Consider the following 20,795-nt stretch of genomic DNA (forward strand, 5'->3'; position numbering starts at 1 on the left):
TTAGGCCACATTTAAATTATTGTACCGAGTTCCTCAGTGTTCTTGGCCAAATGGGTCCAAGGAAGGACGACTGGTGAACTGGCAGCAAAGACATGGTCACAACGTCATTATGCTTAGCCTGTGTGTGGCTAAAAACCTTAATGCTGCCTTTGATATAAAGGTGTCAGAACACAGTGCATCACAGCTTGCTGCAGAACGCTGAGAGTAGACATGCTGACCCATATATCCACTACTGAATACATCTACATCGAGCATCCGAGCATCTGAGTCGACAAATCACATTTTCTTTTATTTTCACATGGACATCGGGTTGTGTGCACATCATCTTCCTGGAGGAGAGATGACAGCAGGATACGCTATCGAAAGAACTCAAGCCAACAGAGGCAGTGCTATGCTCTTGGCGATGTTCTGCTGGGAAACCACAGGTCCTGTATTTCACGTGGATGCTACTTAGACACGTACCACCTGCAAACATAGTCTGCTTCCTCTGTTATGGTAAAAGCTCTCTCTGCCAGGAAGGAAGAAAATTGCAGTAGTGTAAAGAATAAAATATCTAACTGAGAATGAAAACACAACTTTAAACCAGGAGAATCAGATTTATGTTCTATATGTCTCAGTTTTCAGTGTTTAAAGTTGTTGTTCCCGTTTTGAGCACTGTTTGATTAGGTTCAGACTTTTAGGGGTCCTACTGTCTTTCTGAAAGGTTTAAAGCTTTTATATGCATTTTTTCACACCATAAATGCTGTGCATTAAAATGCAAAGCAGTCACTATTCTTAGGGAAATATTTTTATGGCAATTAAATTAAGGCTAAGTTGCGGTTTGGGTTAAATAGCGTTGAAAAGTCATCTTAGCTTTGAGAAAGATTCTCTCTACACAGTCTTCTGTTTGGGAACGAGACACAATCACTGAAATGTAAATGGCTGTAATTCCTTTCCACATTAAAAGGGTTAAGCTATGCAAAAAGACATCCTTCTGGCTCATTTCAAAATCTTAGAACTTACTTTCTTCCATTTTTAATAAAGATTGTTTATTGAATTGTTTTGACCGCCTGTCCTCTTTCCCACAAACTGTCCTTCTTAATCTCTCTTGAATCCTTCAGTTATGAAAACTTCAAAATGACAGCAGTATGTCCTTAGAAGGAAAGCAGGAGATGTCTTAAGACATTAAGGCCTGGATGACCTCTATGTTCCTGCTTCTTAATTAAGATAAAGCTGCAGTTATAGTGCTTGACCCTTAAAAATGTTAGAAACATGATGTCTAACCAGATGCTTACTCTGGATGGCATTACCTTGGCCTCCAGTAACTCTGTGAGGACTCTTGCAGTCGTTTTAGACCAGGACATATATGTAGGACTGCTTTCTTGCATATGCTCAATATCTCTAAAATTAGAAATATCCTGTCTCAGAGTAATGCTGAAAATGTAATTCATGCATTATTACTTCTTGGCTGGACTACTGTAATTCATTATTATCAGGATGTCCTGAAAACTCCCTGAAAAGAACTCAGTTGATCCAAAATGCTGCAGCAAGAGTCCTGACAGGGACTAGAAAGAGAGCACGTTTCTCCTATATTTGTATCTCTTCATTGCCTCCCTGTTAAATCCAGAATCAAACTTAAAATTCGTCTCCTCACATACAAGGTCTTGAATAATCAGGCTGCATCTTATCTTAAAGGCCTCATAGTACCACATCACCCCATTAGAGCTCTTTGCTCTCAGACTGCAGATTTACTTGTGGTTCCTGTTTAAAGTAGGATGGGAGGCAGAGCCTTCAGCTTTCAGGCCCGTCTTCTGTGGAACCAGATTCCAGTTTGGATTTGGGAGACAGACACCATCTCTACTTTTAAAATTAGGCTTAAAATTCGAGTATTTATTTAGGGCTGAATCAGGTGACCCTGAGCCTTCTCTAAGATACGATACAACAGGCCTAGACAGCAGAGGGCTTCCCACAATGCACTGAGTGGTTCTTGTTTCCCTCTGTTTTCTTTTTTTCCCCTTAACCTAAGTGGCCGTGGCAGATGGTTGCCCCTAGCTTGGTTCTGCTGAAGATTTCTTCCTGTTAAAAGGAAGTTTTTCCTTGCCACTGTTGCCAAGTGCCAAGTTTGCTCACAAGCGGTTGTTGATTGTTGTGGTTTTCTCTGTTTTATTGTAGAGTCTTTATCTTACATTATAAAGATAAATACAATTTAACTGAATTAAGCTGAACTTCTCAGGCCTGTTACTTTAACTTCAGCTACCTCATAAAACAAGGTTACAAGCTACAAATACAACAATCTGCCTCATCTGTCATGTGTTTTTGTGTTGTGCCTCCCAACTGCTTTACTGACATAATATACTTACTAAATCTTTTGTGTCTTGCTTTATTCCTCACTATTTAACATGTAGGAAAGTTCACATATGTAATTAGCATTTCCTGTCCACAAACTCTTACAGAAGCCATCTGGTCTGTTTTGTGTTTGCCTGTGCTGCTGAATTTTAGTTTTATCTACTACACAACTATTCAAAAGCCTATGCACAGATTGGATGGTAAAGCCAATTAAGTCAGAAAGGAAATGACGGGGACAGAGGCAAAAATTCTTTGAACAGCAATCAAAAAAATAGATGATTAAGGGCAACAACTGACTGTCATTTTGCGTGTTTGACTGGAATGACTAACTGAGAGAGACACAGATGAAGGCAGAGTGCACCTGTGCTGTGATGTGCCCAGCGGGAATCTGGTAATACATCTGCTATAATTTCTACAGCGCCGGGAAAAAGCACCCTTTGCTCAGGACAGCTGGTTTCAGTTATTCACTTTAATGGAATTTGATTCATTTAGCAGAAGCTAAAGGTGTTATAAGAGCGATGGTGGAAAAAGCTTAAACTTGCCCTTCTTACCATTAACAAGCGTGGCATTAAAGGGAGAAGGAACTGAGAGAAGGACACAAAATGAAAGACTTTATAAAGAGTTAAATATGGCTCTTTTGTTTTGTTTTAATTACCCCGTTATTAAGAAACAGCGGGACTGTTAAACACCTGCCGTTGCCAACATTTTTGCTGAGTGACACAGCTGATGTTTTTATTTTGCACATTGAACAGGCTCTGTGTTTGTAATCCTTTCGGGGCGGAGCTCCAACCATAAACAGTCCATGGGGAAACACAGACGGAGGATCGTATGAGGCTCGCCTGTGAGATCAGTGTCGGCCCGAGGGCATCGATGGGCATTTCCTCTTTGTGCCTTCTTCATAATGTCGCTCAGAAATGTTCAGGCCCACAGACAGAAAGGTTTTACATAAAGCAGACAGGCAGATGGAAAATGCCAAATAAAGAGGAAGAACTATGAGCATGAAGCGCGGGGCTAGCAGTTTGGCCAGACTGAAAGGTCTTTTTTGGTGTATCACTGTTAGCCCTGGGGCATTATTTGGCACCCCTGCCCCACCATGTCCTCCTACTCATATGTCACTCTGCCAGGGGGTCCCCCGCCCACCTCTCCAGAGGCCCTGCTGTAACTGTGCTAATGCCAAAAATATCCTCTGCTAATGGAGGGAAGGTAGAGGGGACAGATCAATAGGAATTATCAATGACATTGTTAGCTTCCTGCAAGCTAACTTATTGTTTGTGCCCTGAGTGTCCGGATTGCCCAGAGCTATTTTTCACCAGATTGATTCCTCTGTGAACAACAAAGATGCTAAAACAAAACCCCAAAACATGATTAGGCTCATAAAGCGGATTTGACTGATGATTTTTTTCTTATAAATTTAAGTCTGACATGAAAATTCCTTTATAATGCCACATTACTAAAATAAACTGGGGTGCACTCCCCATCCGAAAGGCGAAAACAAGTTTTATTTGCTTACTCTGGTCAAACTCAAGCTCTAAATGCCAGATTGAGACAGATACAGTGCACACGATTGGAAAAAAAATCAACAAATCCAGAGAATGAGAGCAGGTCAGACTCTGAGACAGGTCAACCTGTAATTTGACACATCTTATGAACAGAAGAGTGTCCAAAATAGAATGATTCATGAAAAATTCATACAGATGATATAAAGAAGGGAAGAATAAAGTGTCAAATAACTGCTGACATTTATACATTCATGCTTCATAAACACTCCCATAAGCATAAAAGCCTTGTGGTTTGTAGAAGCCTGTCCTGGAAGTGTACTTAAACTGACATTACACTTATGTGGTAAGTAATTGTATGTGGAGGACTGTAAAGACATAATTCTTTATTATAATATTAACTGTGTTTCTTGGCAGGTCAAAGAAACGTTTCTTGATTAAATCTGTGGAAAGCGTCTTTTCTTGCTTTTAAAATGTGATCATCTTTGTGGGGTTTGCTTATAATATTGCAGCTTTCCATAAATCTAGAAAAGTTGGGTTTTGTCTTTTTATTCCTAGAGAACAAAACATGATGATTCAGTGGAAAAGGAAATGAAATCTGCTGCGTGACAGCAGGTCACCGGTGCTATGGGACACAGTGCAGATGGTCTTTATAACACTTCATTTTACTGCAGTACATACAGTCAGCAACTTTCAGAGTCAATGATGTCATCTATGTGCTGAATTACACAAAGCATCATATAGTCCTAGCATGCTGCTGTTGCAGGTGAGCAGCAAGAAGGAATAGATGAGCAACTTAGGCAAAGCGATGCACAAATTTGGCAGGTTTTGTATGATCTCTGATAACGATACGCGCAATAAACTAAATCCTGACTAAACTAACGTTTCTTTGTTTTCTGCATGTGGCGAGGAAAAGAACAGGGAAGGAACACAAAACAAAATCTCTAAGTAAGCTCTACGTACGACTGACATACGTAGCAGACATATGATGGTTTCTACAGGCAACGATCAAGATCTGTGCGTTTATTCTCTAAAATAGCAGCACAGCTAATACACACACGCACACATCGTCAGGCTCCCTGCAAACCTCCAGAATAAAAGCAGGCCAGATTGTTTTGTGGGTACGTGTGTGTGAAAATACTTAGGACGAATACTTCTACAATCGATACCCTCGTAGTTTCTGTAGTAAAAGCAAAAGGGAAAATAATCAATAGGGACGGCTCACTGAGACATAATGTAATAGCTTCATTAGACATCTCCTCCCCCAGGTTACACATGTACATATAAATATAATAATAAATATAAAAGCCTTGTTTTCATGTTGTTCACCTGCTCGTTCAATACAATGCTTCCCCAGAAGTACACAAGAATGTTAAACATTGCACACATCTAATTGGTAAATGGACCCTTTTACTACAAGCATACAAGCGTGTACCGTACAATACATCATGATGCTCTCTCTCTCTCTCTCTCTCTCTCCTTTGGTTAATCTAGCACATTCAATGTAATGACAGAGCTTTCAGTGATACACCATACAAGCATGCACAGAAGTACACAAGAATACTGGAAATAACACGCATCTAATTGGTAAATGGACTGGTACTTATAGACCTTTTTACTACAAGGATACACCGATCAGGCATAACGTTTTGACCACTGACAGGTGAAGCAAATAACACTGATTACCTCTTCATTGTGGCGCCTGGATTTGAGCGAGTTTAATAAGGGCCAAATTATGGTTAGACAACTGGGTCGTGCAAAACTGCAGCTCTTGTGCAATGTTCCCAGCATGCAGTGGTATGTATCTATCAAAAGGAACTGATGCTTGTGGGATCATTAATTGATACAATATACAAGCATGTACTTTTATAGAACTACACAAGAATACTGAACCCATCTAACGCACATTTAATTGTTAGATGGACTGGTACTTGAAGAGCTTTTTGCTACAAGCCAAGGGTTTTCTATCATGGATGCACTCACCCTACGGTGGATACATCAGGACCAATTTGGGGGTTGGTTTATTGCTCAAGAATACTTGGACTTGCAGGCTGAAGGACTTGGACCTCTACCTCCTGAGTCAGAGCCTCCCCAAATTAAAATTTTAATACATGAACTTCTGATTAGAGGAAATCTCTGACAGGTTTAACAGAACTTGCAGCCATTTTTTAAAACCTATCATCACATTAAACATGCTGGGTTAACCAGAGGAGTGAAATAGAGCGCTATGGCACATCATAAATGTATGAAATTTAGAGCAAACAGGAAGATGAACACTCGTAACTTTTGATCGGATGGCTGGACACCTGTCCAGAAAGGCTAAGCCTACCCCGCCTAGTATTATAGGACAAAACAACCCTCACACACTCACAAACGGCACACACATGCATAACCTGTGTGTCGGTCATTTCACTTTACTCCATCTAGCAGCTAATCTGTGCATCGCATGAGAAAAAATCCCAACTGGACAAAGATAAATCAGTCTGTGCAGCGCTGATGGCGTTTTGGTGACACACAACAGAGAGCAAACAACATGTTCAAGCCCTGTGAAAGTGAGGCTCTAAGTGTGCGTGCGTGCTTTTATTTGGTCATTTGTTTGCTTGCTCATGCATAAGACATTGTAGCTTTCTGCACTTCACAGTGTCTTGGGAAATTACAATATACAGGCTAAGCGACACTCCATGTAAGTGCAATGCCGTCCGTGCAGCACATCCGTCCTACTCACATACCAGTAGGTATATATTACTGATTACTGCAGAGGCTGTAGTCAGTGCATGAATTGTACTCTTTGTACAGTTATCCTCTTAGGTGTTAACAGCAAGCTTCAGTGTCTCTATTCATTCAACCCCCACACCTCCTGAGAATTGCCAAAACACTTAGCACATTTGTCTTCAAATATCAAGTTTCATACCGCACACGTGTACATACACATTTATACAAACTGTGCACATAAAAACAGATGTGTCAGACATATGAAAAATACATAAGAACACGACAAAATATAAGCAAGCCCTTGGAAAAATATTTGCACAGGAAACTATTAGGATTGATTTTTTTTCCTCCAGGTGCTTCAACGCTTTACACTCTGCTACAGCTTGTGAATGTTTTTTCCAGGTCCTTACCCTGTGTGTGTGTGTGTGTGTGTGTGTGTGTGTGTGTGTGTGTGTGTGTGTGTGTGTGTGTGTGTGTGTGTGTGTGTGTGTGTGTGTGTGTGCGTGCGCACGCCCTTACCACAGTTAGGTAATGTCAGTCTGGACAGCAGTTTGCGTGCTCCTCCGTCCTCAATGCAGCGTAGCTCCTGAATGTCTGCTTCCTCTCCTAACCACAGTTTGATCCACATGTTCTCACAGGAGCAGTGGAGAGGGTTTCCAGACAGGATCCTAGAAGCACACACACACACACACATTGAAGATCTGTGAGAAGCAGAGCATAGCAAAGCACGAAAGAGTAACAGACATTTTGGAAGATTTAAGAAAGAGAGGAATTGTAACTGTTCGACACCACTAGTGTTAAGTGTTTCTGGGATTTGTTTTTTTTTTCTTTTTTTGTCACATTACAAGGTTTTGCTACTAACATCTCTGCATGCTCTCTGTGCTGTTATTTAGCTTTTAAATCGGGGGAAAAATAGAAACGGGGAAAATAAATCTAAGAATAAAATACAACCTCAACCTCCTGGGTGAACACTTTTGATTGCAAAGGGATTGGACAGGTTGTCTGGTGGGGGCCAACTTGTCTCCAAACAATCACAGTCTGACTCAGACTCACTGCAATCACTCTCAGACAGATTGCCAAAGGGTTAAAGATAACTTCCATGTAATTTATAAACACAGACAGACTGACTGCTCTGCGACATGTTTCATTGCAACAGGCAACTCAGTTATTGTAGGGTTTTGTCTTACTATACAACCAACCGGTTGCGTTCCAATATAAACCTAAGTTTGTAGTTGAATTACTATCCCGTAACAACTATGTCACTATTTCTGACTCTCTGTTTCAAATTAGGATCTGACTGGACTCTGAATGCAACTAAAAAGTCAGCTCCTCTTTAATCAAGAACTTCTAAAAAAAACCATTTTCTTGCTTGAGGAAAATTACGGACTAAATAGAACTATGAACCGATGAGATTAAAAACCTAAGATGCTATTACAGATGCTGCTGTGTGTATTTGTGTTTATCTAAAGACTCTCATAGTAACTAGGAGGTAAACCAACAGACACACACAGGGATAGAAAGACTGATAGCAAAGGTTCCTCTGAACTCACAGATAAGAGATGTTGAGGTGTTTGAATATCCTCCAGGACAGGGATGACAGGTTGTTATCTTTCAGATTCCTAGAAATTAAATCAAACATTAGGGAAGAAGACAGTGTTTGTAGCACCAAAGCAAAGTAGTGGATTGTTGTTAGGACTAATAGCACATGTCTGCTTCTATCTACACTAATAAGCCTGTATTATATTTCTCATTTAAAGTTTTCCCCACACATTGTCACAGACTGTCACAATTAACCTTAAGTGTCGCATTAATTAAATATAATAAGTATCAAACTAAACTTTAATTATATTGACTCTGCATCACGGTTTGACTATCAATTATAAATCTTGTTAACCTGTAGCGGACTTTGTTTTTCATCAATCTCACTGCCTTCACTGGCTTTTCTTCTTACTTATTAATTTTCTCTTCACAGTGTGACTTGTTCACATTGCGTTGCAAAGGTACACATTTTCAATCGAAGGGAAGGAATAAACAGCATGACTTTTTACTCACAAGTACTGCAGTTTAAAGTTGTTCTGAAAGGCCAGCTTTGATACATATGTTAGCCTGCTGTTGGTCACCGTTCTGCCACAAAACAAAAGCAAGAACATCATCAGTATCTTCATGAACATTTGTCTCACATCACAAGCCAGGCAAGACGAGGATATGTGCCAGCAATAAGAACCTGGTAACCCATATTCTGCTCTCCTTATTGTCTTATATGACCTACAAACCACAACCAGGATATATATATATATTAACACAACACTTTTTTTAGAAAGTAGAACAATTTAGGTCCAAAGAACTAATCAAATGATGAACATTTAGAGATTTAAAAGAGGACACGCTTTCTGTTATTGGCTGTCCAATATAGGGATGTCTGTGATGCAAACTGACAGAGACAAACAAAGGTTGTTTTTCATATTAAAATCTTATATCAGTCTCCCTTTCTGTTAAAATGACGTTTATATAAACAACTCCAATAAAAACTTCATCCATCAGAGCTAATCGAAGCTAATACACTGGATCCGCTGGGCATAGTGTAAATGGTACCCCAATAGAAATGCTTTTATGTACATAAAAAATTAATATTAATACACAACAGGCATTACACAACGATGCTATAACGGGATGCATAAAGTATTTGCCCTTTATCAGTTAAGGTGAGGCTGTAAGACAATATTGCCGTTTGGTGCGATGTTATCTCCTGCAGCTGATGGTGTGGCATCACTTGGGCTGAGTGTTTAGTCATTAAAAGTGTGAATCATAACAAAATATTGTTGTATGACTAGTCAGATCACACACTATTACATTAACACAGCACAGAGTGTAAGTGTTTGTGCAGCGTGTCTTAGACACACGGGACATTTGTTTCAGATAGAAGCTTAAACACAGCATTTAAGACTTCCTGCATTTATAGCTGTTTTCCCATGAGTCCAGCCACAATGAAAACCATACAGCACACTCACTGTGGATATGTGCTTTGTGCTAATTTGCTTGGCAAATGGGATACTGGTTGAGAAATTAGGTTTTCCTAACAGATTTTATCTTCAGGGTAGAAGAAAGTGGTTGCTAGTGGTTATAGTTTTTTTTTTTTTTTAAAGAAGCAAATTAAGATAAAGAAGTGCAGAACTGGACAAAACACTGTGTGATGCAGTGATAAACACAACAAGGCTGAAATAAATGAATAAGACTAGTAAAAAAGAGGAGAGAATGTACATAGAAATGCTGCCTATTGTTTGGGTCCAACATTGGACAAGAACACTTTAAAATAATGCAGACAGACCTCAAAGGGTACACGGGTAATATAAGCCATTAAAGACTCACAGGTTCCTGAGATTCTTGTAGTAGTGCAGGTCTTTGTCGCTGATGGAGGAGAAGCTGCTCTGGTTTGCGATGTAACTGTCAAGAGAACCAAGCGTTGGTGAGACGGCTCATTTGTTAACAGGTGGAAGCATAAACAGAAGCATTTCAAAAAGTCAGAGGGACCAAAATAAAATAATAATGAAAAAAAAGGACTCTGGAAAGCGTGCAGGTGGTACGTAGGAGATGGGGGGGGCAGTGAAAAAGGAACAGTTCTCGCCTCTTTTCCTCAGCAGCACTTGTGCATGGCACTTGATTCTAGAGCCAGCAGGAGATGATTGTGGGCAACTCCCTTGGGTGAATGAATTTAGCTGTGCGAATGTGTGCTGGAAAGCAGTATATGCGATCTTTGAATATCACAGCTTCGGGATCGGATTTCTGAGAACATTTAGAGCTAAACAAAAGCTCTGGACAGTCTTTCCCATCAAGGGAACACACTGTAACAGTCACAGCACCGCCCTTTGTCCTGCACTTATTGCACATACTCCCTTGCTAAATCACAAGGTCAGTAAATAATGTGTTTTTTTCCAAGGGGGTAGACAAGCAGTGAGTGAGAAAAACCATCTCTATTGATTGATTTGTTGAAGGCTGTAGAAATGAAGGAGCAATTCTTTTGGGAAATATTGCAAATTCATCAGGTGTAACTTTTAGTTCATGTTTCTCAATGTATGCCATAATAATTACATTTTAGTTGATGCAAGTGAAAAAATAAATGAGTTAGGACTGAAGGGACAGCACATGGCCTGTTTTAGCAGGGGGGTCCTGGTGAATTTAGGGGGTTGCTACCATAGTAGCACTGGTCAGTGTGATTGCTCTAAATTGCAATGCAATTGGTTTGGCTTGCATATAAAGTGGATGTTGTGTTTACTTCCGATTACTTAGTGTTTTGCTGCCTGTTTTCTGCCCCTTTGGGAAAAAAAAGGGGGGGGGGGGGGGGGGTAAGTAACATAGATACAGGTGGTTAAATAAGAATATAATTCCTTAAAATAGTACACCATGCAATCTGCATGTCTGGGGTGCTGCAGAAAACCTTTTGTGCACAACACCTATCCTTTCCTTCCCCTCATTTCCCATCACAATCCACTAGAAAAAAAACGTAGGGAAAAAAATCTGGTGATAATGAAATGTATTTCTCAATAAGGAGCACACTGTACTACTAAAGCCTGACGGCAGTGATGCATGGACAATGTGACAAAATGATTTTAGTGGAACGAACTCGTTTGCGATCGGAAATAAATCACCAATTAGTCACTCGGTGTCTGCTCTTAAAAAATAAAAATAAAACAAAATAAAATAAAATAAACACCTGCAAAAGAGTCTAAAGGGGAACAGCAGACAGTCTTGATGAATAATAACGCTGCTGTCAAATAACACAAGTGTGCACATGTTTGACGAAGCCGTCGCTGAATGTCTGTTTTAGTGAGCTGGCAGGAATTTAACTGAGCTTTTAAATAACCATTATTATACCCACATATGTGCTTTAGCCTCCTTTGTCTGTCGGTGTAGGGGTACAAGCGTGAATATACAAACTCTGGGAAATTTCTGTACGCGTGGTTATGTTTTCAGTATTTAAGCAGGAGGGCATTTTCTGTGCGTAACAAAACACATTGCCATTTATGATTGTCTGTATTATCCAGTCATTAGCACAGCCACCTCCCTGAATCCCCTCTAAAGGATATTTTCTTAACAGATGGTGACTAAGTATGATTTGTTTGGAATTCTGAGCATATACATACCGCAGGCTACACATTAGGGCACAAAAGAGACATCACCGCAGACTGTGTGAGCTGTTACACCCATACAGCACATCGATTTCTGACCAGTTGTTGAGGATTCAGATCAACTGTCATAAACTAAGTCCAACCAAAAACGGCACATACGACAGGGCGCACGATGACCTACAGTAGGTTTTTTGTTTTTTTTTGTTTTTTGGCAAGGTCGTTCGGAATTAGCAGTTCCACGGTCATCAGTAATTTGTCTGTTTACATTAGCCAAGCACTCGGTCAGTGCTTTTCACCACACTGGCTCATTCAAAGAGCTTCCAAGGCTTCTCCAAGGCCGCCGATAAAAACTGTTTATCTCCGACATAAGTCATTACCAACAAGGCCGTTTATCTTTGCCAAGAAATATGCTGGCGCAATTAAAAACCTTAATCTCCCGTTTAATTTGTCTCGGCTGCAGAGGTGCCTCAGCTTATTTTCAGGCCAAGTGACGTTTCATTAAATGTGAGTGGAAAAAGCTCAAATACAGCCCGGAGAGGAGATGATACAGTACATCTAAACACACACTGAGATTTATGGCATCTTGCGCCCGACCAACCTTAAAGAGACTGCCAGCAAAATGTTGAGTCTGACAAGAAAAACGTCACTTTTCTTTTTTTTCTTTCTTCAGCATCGATTCTCTCCGCCTGTGTGGTTCATTTAGATAGCCTACACTCATATAAGCCATCTTGGGAAGTGTCTGTGCTAATATTTGGACTGTAGTGTCTGGCGTCTCCACACAAACACGAGCACGTACGCGCGCAGACTGAGCTGTCTATTTGTTAGAATAAAGCCCATCAGCTTCAGTTGCATTTCATTTCTAAACGAGCTTGTTTCCTCGCTGGTGCCGAAAGACTGATGTGCCCCTTGATGCCAAAGAGTCTGTTATGCAATGTGGGTTGCACTTGATGCCTTTCTGAGGCAAACCCTTGCCAACGAGGAAAGAAGTGTAGGCTGTCGGTTACTTAAAATCCTACCTGAAGTGATATGGATTTACGAATTCGCTTTAAAATTCATTCATCACATCAGAAATAAACAACATTTGGGCCGCTTTCTTTGCTGACTGTGTATCTGTCAGCTCCCCATACAATTGGCTGAATAGGGGTGAAGGATGCCGTTTCTTTATTTGGGAAGTTCTGGGAAATGTGGGCCGCTGGAAAAGGATAAAGTCGGGAAAAATATGCTGATTTGCCCCTGATGCATTAGCTTCACATCTCTCCGTGAACCGGTGCTTATGAGGGAAACTCACATGTCGGTGATGTTCTCCATCTCTGCCTCGGTTTGCAGGACGGGGAAGGCATTGATACCCCGCTCCGGGTCCACGCAAGAAATCCTGGTGCTGCTGCAGGAACAAGAAGAGGGGCATGCCTCGGCGGACATCCACGGATCACCCGAACCTACCGCCACCCCGACTACCAACACCCACCACCACCAGCAGCAGCACCGCCACGACCCAAACCGTCTCCCCGGCGAGGAGAGAGCCCCGCTCCCGGGTCTCAAGGCGCTCATCTCGGGTGCCGCCAACTTCAGCTATAAGGCTCGCTGAATAGCTCCACGGCCCGGCCCAGGTTGGCTGGGATCAGCCCCGGTTCGGCCAATAGAGGAGAGGAGAAATAAAACAAAATCCGCCGCTGAGATGGATGCAGGCTACAAAACCATCGACCTCTCCGGCGATGACAGACTAGAAGGAGAGAAAGGGGTGGGAAAAAGAGAAAACCGGAGAGCGTGTAGTCCCTTCCCCGTGTGATTCCTCCAGAATCCCCCAGTCAGTCAGCCAGTTAGTCAAAATCTCACTGCCACACTGGCAATGTGTGCCAAGGAGGATCGCTCTCGCTCTCCCCCCCTCTCTCTCTCAGCTGACAAGCACCGGAACCTCCTCCCGACAGAGTTGTCGTGTGTGGAGGGTAATTTTCGGTTGTTGTTAGTGGTGGTGGTGATGTAGGTGTACAAAATGACAGTCAGAAGGTGAGCACCGCACCTCACCTTCGCCGGGATGAAGAGGATGAAGGAGCATCAATGCACGCCGTGAATAAACATCACCGATGCCCTCTTAGAGAACCGGTTCTCGTACCCTGCTCTCAGGAAGGTCCGGGGGAAGGGTCAGGGGAAGAGCACAACTGTTTCTTGCTCAAGGGGCACATCACCAAAGCCTGTGCTCGCTCTCCACGCGTGTTGTCTGGTTAATAATTTATCCTCATTTGGTTTAGTTAAGTTTCCTTGTAGCAAGATGTGAGCGTCCTTATCTGACATAAAGAGAAAGACAGAGGCGTGGAAAGACCTGTGCTCTGAACAGCTTACTTAATTTATCCGCTACCTGGCTTCAGATCGTTGACTAAATGAGATACAAGGGGCTATCAATTTAGAGGCTCTAATTGTCGTAATCATTCTCATCAACACTGTTGCCATCGTTTTTATGATTATCATCTGGCTGTAATACTTCTGGAACGGTACACAGCTAATCAATGAAAAACAAAGCTGTTTTTCGCAGTCGCTTCCTATTTAATCCTCATTCGACATGTTAGAGTAGCCGACTGTGTTTAAATATCCTGGAGCTTTATTTCTAACTGAGCTGAGAGATGCTTAAAGATGCAGGCTGGATGTAATATGTACAGAGAAAGAGTGAGCAATCACTGATCATCAGGTCTTTAGCTGGCATGTACTTCACCTGGCGTCACCATATTAAATCATTAGGCCATATTTCATAATGATGAAATATTATGGCTCTCAGCCAAACCAGACCTGAATCAATAACATGTCATCTTAGAGTGCAAGTTATACGGCTGTATGCCAGTCACCCTGTTACTATAGGCCAGATCTCCTTCAGCTGGATGAATTGCTAACATAAGAGTTGGTCTCTCCCTGCTCTCTACAACTGGAGAACAGAGCTACTCCTCCACAGTCGTTCACCTTATAAGTGAGAGACAGAGGATGACAGAACATCTGCCTGCAAGCAGCAGAAGCCCCAGCACGCCACATCTGCGAGGCTCCCTCTCCTCTCCTCTCCTCTCCTCTCCTCTCCTCTCCAATGTTCCGTCCCCCATGTGCAGCTCTAATATGACGTTTGTGCTGACGCACAGGCAGTGCTGCTGAATAGAGGAGCGTAATTATGGAGCCCTGTTTGTGTGCAGACCAATCTGGTGGGTGTCTGCCTCACAAACTGGGGTGTATGCACTCTGCACAGAGCAACGTGGGTGTACCAATTAAAAAAAATTGTGTCTGACAAAAACAGAATATTCAGATTCCTCTCTGCTCCTTTACAGGATGCAACCTGTGTTACAGGTCTGTGATATATTAATAACACCAGGCGAACCGTCTGTCATCCTCAGAATGGGTTTTCCATACAGCACTGTGCGCCTACCACAGCACACAATACATTTGGCTTCTTGTGAATCAGCATGTTTCATGGTTTAAATCACCACTTTCAATGTATTTAAACTGTACGCGCATAAATTGACATTCAAATATGTTAAAGGTGTCTCTTTGGACGTTTCATTTGGCAGCCATACCCCTCTGGCAGTTAGTATAGGGTTTAATCCATGTCATATCTTGATAACCCTTTGCCAAAAACGAGCTTCTTTGAATAAAATAAGCAGCTTATCTAGAGTCAGACTTTAATTATTGAAATTAGATGGGACATTCCTTTAAAGTACTTTCTTTTGGATGAGTTCTGCCTCACAAAAAAGAAAAGAAAAACACATCCATTTGAAAAATGTTAGTGGGTGAGTCATAAATGAATCAGCTCTAGAAATAAAAATCAGAGATGGCATTTAAATATATAAATCTGTTTATTAATAAACGATGAACTCTGTTTGAGGCTGATGTATGTGCGCATTCTCATGATGTCATCCAGCTCCCCCCATAACAGCATGGCATCATGATGTAAAGATCTTTGCCTCTGGCTGTGTGGAGACTGGTGAATTGCATCGGTTTTCATTCATTATGCTCACAACTATTTTGTATCTTTACAAGTATTTGCAAATAACCATCAAACTGGGGCTACAAATAATATTCAATTAATCTCTTGATGGGTCCATTTAGATACAGGATTAGATTGCTCCCAGAAATATCCACTTCGAGGTGATGACAGTCGAGTATACAATCATCACAGTCTCCCCTGTGTTCCTTTCAGATCAGATGTTGTTGAATCCCAATCGCCTATTTTATCGTCACAGTCATTCGTTGTTGAGTCATAATTGCTTTGGCCGCTGCTTTGCAATCATGTCGCTCCATTAAAGCCACCTGTGCTGCTTCCTGTTGTTGCATCATATTCTGTTCTTGGGTTTTCTTTGACTGAGAACATAATATGTGTACTTACGGCTGTTACCTCAGGTTTGCACAAGATGAGGAACAATGTCTTGTCATTTTCAAGTCCAAACTTTTACCAGAACTTGTTACGGTTTATTTATTTGGGACCATATGCTGCTTTAGCCCAAAGCTGAGAGTAACAGAACCCGGGTCATGACTGGAACAGCAGACCAGTGAGTAGATGGGAGTATGTAATGAAAACATCGCTGAGGTGAATGTGTTTCTTCTTTCAGTAAATGTGAGGCGGTTTGGCACACAACACACAACCCGTGGAGAGACAAACCTCAGTCGGTCTGGACTATTTCCCTCCTCTCTTCTCTTTCTAATGTACTTTCTGGCTACATCAAAGTATGAGGAGATAGTAGTCTTCAGTGGAACCCACAAGTCTAAAAATTGTCTGAATGTCACTTTCTGAACAGAATTATTACTGCAGAGCTGTGATTAAAAGGAACAAATGCATGACATGATGAGCAATTTTAATGAAAGGAAGTAAAATTTGGAAATTGTTCTTAATTTTCTTTTAACTTTAAGAAAGTCAAGTTAAAAGTTTTCTTTATTTTTCTTTTTTTTTGTCAGTGGTTCAACATGCCTCCAGTTATGCTCCGCTGTTATAGATTTTCCTACATATAAATGTTTTGTTTTGATGTTTCTTTACTACTGTGGTTTTGTACAGCATGTCACGGGGGTTCGTGAACTTATTTGAACCTCTACAAGTCATTTGAATTGTGGTTCTACTGACAGATTATACACCAGTGCTCTCTAGTGGCAGACGGGATACTTAAAAAGCCAATTTTCAGAAGGTACAACACAATGTTTCCAGTGAGCTGGGAGTTTAATCTAATAAGTGATGAACTTCTGCTTTGTTTCATTTTAGAAAGTCTGCACATATACAGAGTGTCCTCTCAGGCTGCTAAAGGACCAAAGGAAATGACTGAAGCTTTTAGAAAGTAATGCACCAATAACCATCCCTGTCAGCAAAAGAACAATGAAGTATCCCATCTGTGACTTTTTAACTACATAATTTGATCATCCAAGCAGACAGCAGTCCAAAAAAAGAAGAAGCCATTTAGTAGCCATGCATTAGTAACAAATAGTGGACACTATTCGAGAGGGGAGTGAAGTCAGTTGAAAGGAGGAAGGGAGGGGAAAAGGTTGGGACAGGTGGGGTTAAAGTCTTCCAGTGAGTGCCTGACATACAGTCAATGAAGAGCAAGGAAATGGAGCTGGATATAATAGAAAATAAGGATGGAAAACAAGGAAATGACAATGAGGCCTTTGAATCAGAGGTAAGTAAGGCATAAAACAATCTTAAAAGAACTGGAACCTTTTCGATCATTTCGATTACAAGATGGTTTGAGCTACGTTTGTTTGTTTGTTTTATATTTAATAATTAAAATAACATCTATCTTCTGACTTTTACTGAAGTTGACAATAAACTTTGAGGCTTCTGAGGACAATTAAACCAACTCAAATGTTTTTTGAGCTAGAGCGGCATATTTACACCTGCAGCCAACACATGGAGATTCACCCTTGGCACGGTGATTACAGTTAACTAAAAACTGTTACGGATTCAAATATTGGGGATGGATACAAGAGGAAAAACCACAATAACAACACTGGTCCGGCCGGGTTGAGTCAAACGATGATTTTAATGATCACACGCGTGGGAGATGGACACCGTACGCAGACAGCATCAGATCTCAAAATGGTGGAGCATTGATTAAACTCTTATAGCCTCTAGTGGCCCCACCTTATCATAAAAGCCTAAACATTCACATTCTTTCTCTCACACAGCGCCTAAGCTACGACCTTGGCTCCCTGTTTATCTGCTCCTGCTGAGTTGGGGCAGAAAACTCCAGTATGTTCTGTTCTCTTCTACTCAGACAAATAAGGCGATGACTTTCTGCGAACAGTATTTCTTATAACTCAGCAGTATAATGCATCATAAAACAATGTCATTCATTCACAATAAATCAGCAGTCTAATGTAATGCAAATCAGTTTAACAAATGCAATAGTTATCACCTTCTTCTAATTCAGGAGAATAATGCAAACTAAAACTACATAATAATTCACAATCTTCAATTAGGGGTATAACATGGCATAAAATAATATTATAATCCAACATTCCCCCTGATGAGCTCTTTAGAATAAAGAGCTCACCTACACCCTGTAATCCAGTGTGGCAGGGTTCATTTCTTCTCACTCCTGAGGTCCTTTGTCCCCCTGATGGGCGAACCATATGTGAGATGACCTCTGTGTTTGCGCAGTTCAGATGCAAGAAAAACTATTATTACAACAGTAGCCGGTACAGATGACACCTCCATCACTCCCCAGTTCTTCCACAGCTTTATTTTGGTGCTACCTTATACCCTTCAAACGTACCCAGACTAGAACCTCTGTCCAAGGAGCTTTTAGCCTTTATTTTATCGCTGCAGCTACCAGTGTCTTCCAGTTGGGTTATCCTCTGCTCTTCTTTCTTCAACCTCAGGGGTTAGACAACCCTTCAGTCGTTGCACAGATCAGGGGATTATTCTGCCCCGATTTCAAAGAACGATCTGTGTATCCTCGGGTCCTGTGTGTCCTGTGTATCCTCCAGAAAAAGGAACAGGAACGTGTCCCCCTTTTGACCAAGAGCCTCTCGAACCTCGTTGGTCTGGTGTTCCTGGATTTCCGCCAACCCCTTCATGCTTATTACTGTGTTTATGGGATCCATCCTTTTGAGGTGACTAATCGGAGCCCAAACGCCATGACACTTGGACCCAGTTGGTGTCTCGGCAGTCACTGTGTCTGTCTCTGTTGTGAAGGATCCTCGTATATCTGTGACCTCATCTGGTGTCTGTTCCTTTCTCTGTAAGAGACAGAAAACCAAAACACCTCTCTGCCTAGCTCTAATAATTTAATGTTGTTATCTACTGATCTTCTGGCGATTCAGAATTGGTTTAGAATATTCAGAATGTCCCAGGGACTTATTCTAATCATATCCCATGTGTGTGTAAGCGTGTTTGCATTTAGCCCTCTGCACTCAAAGTCAATACCTGCAATATATCAGTCCGGACCATCACGCCAAACGAAGCTTATGACCTCCAAAAGACCGAGTGCCGACTCATTATAAGCACATTTGCAAGGTGTGTCTGAAAATTATTAAAACCACTCATTTTAACAAAAGACATCAAAAACAAATTAGCCATTTTTAATCCTAACATTTGCCCCCCAAAAATCATGTGTTTGCTTCCGCCTACTGTCCCACGGTTTCCTCTCCAGTGTGGTACTCAGCTTCTCATGAACACAGGCATTTTATCATCTAAACGCTATTCAGTTCATTTCAATGATTAATGCTTAAACATGGAAATAATGATTTATGCTTCTCACTGGATCTCTAAAAAAGTCCGGAAACCTCTTGGGTCACTATTCGCTTAAGCTTTACCATACCTAAGTTATTAAAACACAAATGAAGTCATAAAAATGTTCATATAATCCTTGTTTGATGTTAAAACTCAACTCCCCCCCCCCCCCCTTTTTTGACACATTCCCATGTGTCAAATCAACGGAGCTAGAAAATTAAAAGAAAAGCTTAGTGACCTCATATCTTAGAAAGTATGAGACCTTCTCCTATCCAGTGTCGTTGCTCCAGTCCTGTCAGCCTGTGCCAGGGAATGAAACCAATTTAATTGTCATGTTAGATCTGTTCAACTCCTGGCTCCGCCCAGAGGCTGCGTCTGCAGAATTGCCAAGAAACAAAACCTGTAATAATATGAACTTCACTTGAATATGAACTTGTTGACTACTTTTGACACAGCAAAGGAATATCCTCTCCTTCTCGAGGACAGGCACTGACTCCCACTTATCTCCTGGAGCCAACTGTCCCTTATGGAGACACAATATTGCAGCTACAAGGTTTTGCAGATTGTTAAGTTTTTGTTTTTTTTCTTAAATTTTATTTTTGCATTTAAATTAAACATAACATGCTTATACAAAATCAACCAAGAACAATTACTGTTTTTAACATTTGTGAACTTATAAGCATGAAAGGGAAAAAAAAGAAAGGAAAAAAGAAGAAAAAGAAGAGGAAGAAAAAAAAACAAATAAAATAATTCACGCGGAGTGTGAGGCATGAATTATGATCAGTTATTTTTTTAAGAATTCTAGAAATGGTTGCCAAATCATACAAAAACTCGCCAGTTTCCCCTCTCTATCAAATCTCATCTGCTCCACCCTGGCCACAGACACCATCTCATTAAGCCACCTGTTAAAACACGGGGCCGAAGAAGACCGCCACTGTAAAAGAATAAGTTTCTTTGCAGCCAGCATACCCATTGTAATTATCTGTTTTTGTGAAAAGGAAAAAGATTCGACTGATGCAAATGATCCAAGTATAGCCAACATACCATCACGTGGTACTTTTTTCCTAAATTGGTTTGAAAACCACATAAAAATCCGGCTCCAAAAAGCATTCAAAACCGGGCAATGCCAAAATAATTGTGCAAGGGAACCTTCACCGACTTTACATCTGTCACATAAGGGGGATACAGAATTATAGATCCGGTTAAGTTTAAGTTTAGAAAAGTGTAGTCTATGAATGACTTTAAACTGGATTAGTTTATATCTGGCATTTATTGAGCCTTTCTGAATATTGGACAAACAATTTGACCATTGGTCTTCAGACAGAGGTCTTCAGCCCATGTTTTCTTAATTCGGTCGGAATCAACTGGGATTGTAAAGCACTTAACAAACTGAGATATCAAACGTTTAAAATCTGCTTTCCGAATTATATCAAAGTAAGTATAACTTCGTGG

General features: G+C 41.0%; 2 protein-coding genes across 3 annotated transcripts in view; one reads left to right on the top strand and one right to left on the bottom strand.

Moving 5' to 3' along the window:
- The window catches only part of ntrk2a (neurotrophic tyrosine kinase, receptor, type 2a), a 103,461-nt gene extending 89,967 nt beyond the window's left edge, over nucleotides 1-13,494 (bottom strand). Inside the window, exons 1-5 of the mRNA XM_080309260.1 lie at nucleotides 12,945-13,494; nucleotides 9,900-9,974; nucleotides 8,586-8,657; nucleotides 8,084-8,152; nucleotides 7,053-7,201 (exon numbers count right to left, since the gene is read on the bottom strand). Coding sequence (XP_080165386.1) covers nucleotides 7,053-7,201; nucleotides 8,084-8,152; nucleotides 8,586-8,657; nucleotides 9,900-9,974; nucleotides 12,945-13,204 — 625 coding nt within the window. The 5' untranslated portion in view covers nucleotides 13,205-13,494. The remainder of the gene's footprint in view (nucleotides 1-7,052; nucleotides 7,202-8,083; nucleotides 8,153-8,585; nucleotides 8,658-9,899; nucleotides 9,975-12,944) is intronic.
- A 2,625-nt stretch (nucleotides 13,495-16,119) lies between these two features.
- LOC113033639 (solute carrier family 28 member 3) overlaps nucleotides 16,120-20,795 on the top strand; it is a 47,300-nt gene continuing 42,624 nt past the window's right edge. The window contains exon 1 of one of the 2 annotated variants that reach the window (XR_013912682.1): nucleotides 16,120-17,286. Coding sequence is in view for 1 of the 2 variants with exons in the window: in XM_026187633.2 (XP_026043418.2) it covers nucleotides 17,203-17,286 (84 nt within the window). In the remaining variant the exon portion in view is untranslated. The remainder of the gene's footprint in view (nucleotides 17,287-20,795) is intronic. The other variant, XM_026187633.2, reaches the window with a different exon arrangement.

Source organism: Astatotilapia calliptera, chromosome 12, assembly GCF_964374335.1.
Source record: "Astatotilapia calliptera chromosome 12, fAstCal68.1, whole genome shotgun sequence".
Classification (NCBI taxonomy): domain Eukaryota; kingdom Metazoa; phylum Chordata; class Actinopteri; order Cichliformes; family Cichlidae; genus Astatotilapia; species Astatotilapia calliptera.